We start from the raw sequence: 3713 nt of genomic DNA, 5'->3' as shown, positions 1-3713 counted from the left end.
ATATATGTATGTATATTCGCGCGTAGTAATCGGCACATTGGCGAATTTCTGACGACTTTATTAGTTAATTAGTTGACTACCGCTTGAGATTTATCGCGAAATCCATACTTATTTGTATGATTATATGCATCGTATATATGCATCATGCAGAAACATATAATCGCGCTATTGGGCATTTGTAATATGTAAACAGGTAAAGACTTACATGTTTCTTGAATTAAAACGGCTGACGCGATAATGGCGATTGTCAATATCAGAAGAGTGAGTTTGTACGACATTTTAACAATTATTTCTGCACTTCGTTATGCAATGCAAAGTTTAATAGGAGGTTTTTTGACCGATGTTGGCAAACGGACGGCAGCTTTTATATTAAACTTGTATTACGTAATATGATATGTGCATTAGCATCATTACGATGATTAATGATATGATAATGCTAGATATCATTTTATATCAAGCTATTAAAAATGCCGAAATCAATATATCGATCGGATCAAGATTTTTTTGTAAACAACTTTATTTACCGATCCAAAATTAATTTAAATAAAAATAGGTACGTGATATCTCAAGGCGAAAAATAAATATTTTCAAGAATATATAATACATATAAATGTCATATATATACACGCACATGTATGTAAAATTTTACAGGATTTCTATAGTAGGAAATAAAAACAAATTTATATATATTTCTTTTTTTTATTATTTTTGTTTGAAAATTTATGTTGCATTGAAGTTTATCTGTGGAAGGATTGAAACGGAAGCATATCCGTTAGCATATCCTTTAGTCTGACAACTACTTGAAGCGAAAATATCTTCATTCACAAAGACACGGAGGTGGTTTAAGGGATATGTCACCACACCATCTTTCCGTGCACCCCCATGTAGCTGTAACTACATCGCAAAAACATGTATTACATCCGTCAAAATAAGTAAAACCAGGTTCACATTTTAACTGGGCAGCTGTAAAAAAAAAAAAACAGATATTTTGACAATAAATATATGTATGTATATTCGCGCGTAGTAATCGGCACATTGGCGAATTTCTGACGACTTTATTAGTTAATTAGTTGACTATCGCTTGAGATTTCTCGCGAAATCCATACTTATTTGTATGATTATATGCATCGTATGTATGCATCATTCAGAAACATACAATCACGCTATTGGCATTCGTAACATGTAAACAGATAAAGACTTACATGTTTCTTGAATTAAAACGACTGATACGATGATGGTGAGCGTCAATATCAGAAGAGTGAATTTGCACGACATTTTAATAATTCTTCATGCACTTTGTTATGCAATGCAAAGTTAATAGGAGTTTTTTTTAACTGATGTTGGCAAACGGACGGCAGCTTTTATATCAAAGGCATTGCATAATATGATATGTGCATTATGATCATTATGATGATTATGCTGATTAACGATATGATAATGCTAGATATCATTTTATATTAAGTTATTAAAAATGGCGAAATCAATATATCGATTGGATCAAGGTTTTTTTGTAAACAACTTTACTTATCGATAAAAAATTAGTTTAAATAAAAGTATGTGATATTTCAGGGCGAGAAATAAATATTTTCAAGATTATATAATACATATAAATGTCATATATACACGCACATGTATGTAAAATTTTACAGGATTTCTAAGGAAATAAAAACAAATTTATATATATTTCTTTTTTTATTATTTTTGTTTCAAAATTTATGTTGCATTGAAGTTTATCCGTGGAAGGATTGAATAAACGGAAGCATATATCCGTTAGCATATCCTTTAGTCTGACAACTACTTTTGTCAACGGAAGCGAAAATATCTTTATTTACAAAGACACGGACGTGGTTTAAGGGTTATGTCACCACACCATCTTGTTGTGCAGATCCATGTAGCTTGAGTTGCATGGCAAGAACACACATTACATCCGTCAAAATAACCAAAACCATGTTCACATTTTAACTGGGCAACTGTAAAAAAACAGATATTTTGATAATATATATATGCTTTGTTGGATCAAAGACCTATTAGAAACAGAATTTGTAAAAAGGAAATAAAGATTTACTTGATGCTCCTTGAATTAAAACGATCGACGTCATCATGACGATCATCAACATTAAGACGGTGTATTTACGTGACATTTCACTGATTGTTTAATACTCTATGCACTTCGTTACGTAACGAAAAATTCGAATCGGGTGTAATTCTTCTACTGAGGCAAGTCAAATACGACGAGAGATTTTATACTATGTGTTGCACACGATGTATGATCTGTGATAAATTGTGATACAAGCGTATTTATTGATAAGAAGATTAAGGTTGATATTTAATCAAATTAAAAATTGTATTTTCCATGAATTAAAGTGGATCGTAAAATGTTATACACATTTCTATACTTAAAGTAAGTGTAACAATTAAAAGAATAGAATGTTTTAAGATAAGAAAGTAATAAAGTAATAAGTAGTATATTACGTATATTTTTTTCATGTGTGATAGCTGAACCGTGTACCTTCGGTGGTACATGACATTTCGATGATTATTTAACATATTTTATAGTTTGATATAAAACTCGACGCTGTTTTTACACGTTAGAAATGTATAACTTCTAACTTTAATGTCAGATTTTCTTCGCGCGATATGATTAGGATATAAGTCTCGCAATGCTGTTTGTCTTGTTAACAGTACGCAGCACATAGAAAACTCATATACATGGATGTAAAATTTATGGTATATGTATTTCTGAAATAGGAAACATAAATATGAAATTTACGTCGTCGTAAAGCGTTTAAAGATATGGATTTTCGTTATGCCCCGAGTTTATATGCGGGCAACAAATGTCTTTCTTAATATGCAGGCATGATTGGGAAATTTTTTTAACGACCTCGGCTTCGAGAAACGTAATTTCTTTTTTCTTCAAGCAACAAGGATATTAACACGTTCTTTAATATTCATCCATATATATCCTATCATCAAGATATTCTCATAGTTTTGTTTATCTGTTGCAGGCGAGAAGCCGTACCAGTGCACGTGGGAAGGCTGCACGTGGAAATTCGCACGATCGGACGAGCTGACGCGGCACTATCGCAAACACACGGGCCAAAAGCCGTTCAAGTGCCATCTCTGTCAGCGATCGTTTTCGCGGAGCGACCACCTGTCGCTCCACATGAAGAGGCACTGATGCTGAGGACCGTCTAGAGAACCGCGCGACGCGAAAGAGAGAAAGCTGCCCGTCGCCGATCGCGACGGGAGGAAATAGAGGAAAGCTTTGGAGAACGGTCCTCGGTAATCGGCTGGGTGATCGCCGAGCCGATCCTAGACGAGAAACGACGATGATATTTCTTACATTTGGGACCTGAAGAGCCGCGCCGCGCGCCGGCCCGTTCTGAACCTTACCGGTCGGGAACCGGTCGGCCGGGCGAGGCAGCAACCTAGGAAAAAGAGAAAATTAATCGGCGAAGCAAACAAATTGCGTTCATTAGATTTAGCGCTTAAATCGCGAGCTATGTAAGTAATCGCAACACCGATCGGCTTCGATCGGCTGATTTTTTCGGTGCTGTCTCTCGCAAGCCGCTTTTCAACGGGATCTCCCCGGAAAAGAGTGATCGTATAGCTGCGGTAATTGGGCTGCCGGTGTCGGAATTACGAGCGTTGAATAATCGCAAGAGGAGATGATCATGATGTTTTATCAATTGCGTCGGGCTTTAAGCGAAGGC

General features: G+C 35.4%; 1 protein-coding gene across 1 annotated transcript in view; it reads left to right on the top strand.

Moving 5' to 3' along the window:
- The window catches only part of LOC112462195 (Krueppel-like factor 3), an 18948-nt gene extending 15241 nt beyond the window's left edge, over positions 1-3707 (top strand). Inside the window, exon 3 of the mRNA XM_025027827.1 lies at positions 3006-3707. Within this exon, the coding sequence (XP_024883595.1) occupies positions 3006-3178 (173 nt within the window). The 3' untranslated portion in view covers positions 3179-3707. The remainder of the gene's footprint in view (positions 1-3005) is intronic.
- Positions 3708-3713: the final 6 nt, after the last annotated feature.

The sequence above is a fragment of the Temnothorax curvispinosus genome, unplaced genomic scaffold (assembly GCF_003070985.1).
Source record: "Temnothorax curvispinosus isolate PA1 unplaced genomic scaffold, ASM307098v1 QBEX01012051.1, whole genome shotgun sequence".
Taxonomy (NCBI): domain Eukaryota; kingdom Metazoa; phylum Arthropoda; class Insecta; order Hymenoptera; family Formicidae; genus Temnothorax; species Temnothorax curvispinosus.
This window is presented reverse-complemented; position numbering and strand designations above follow the sequence as displayed.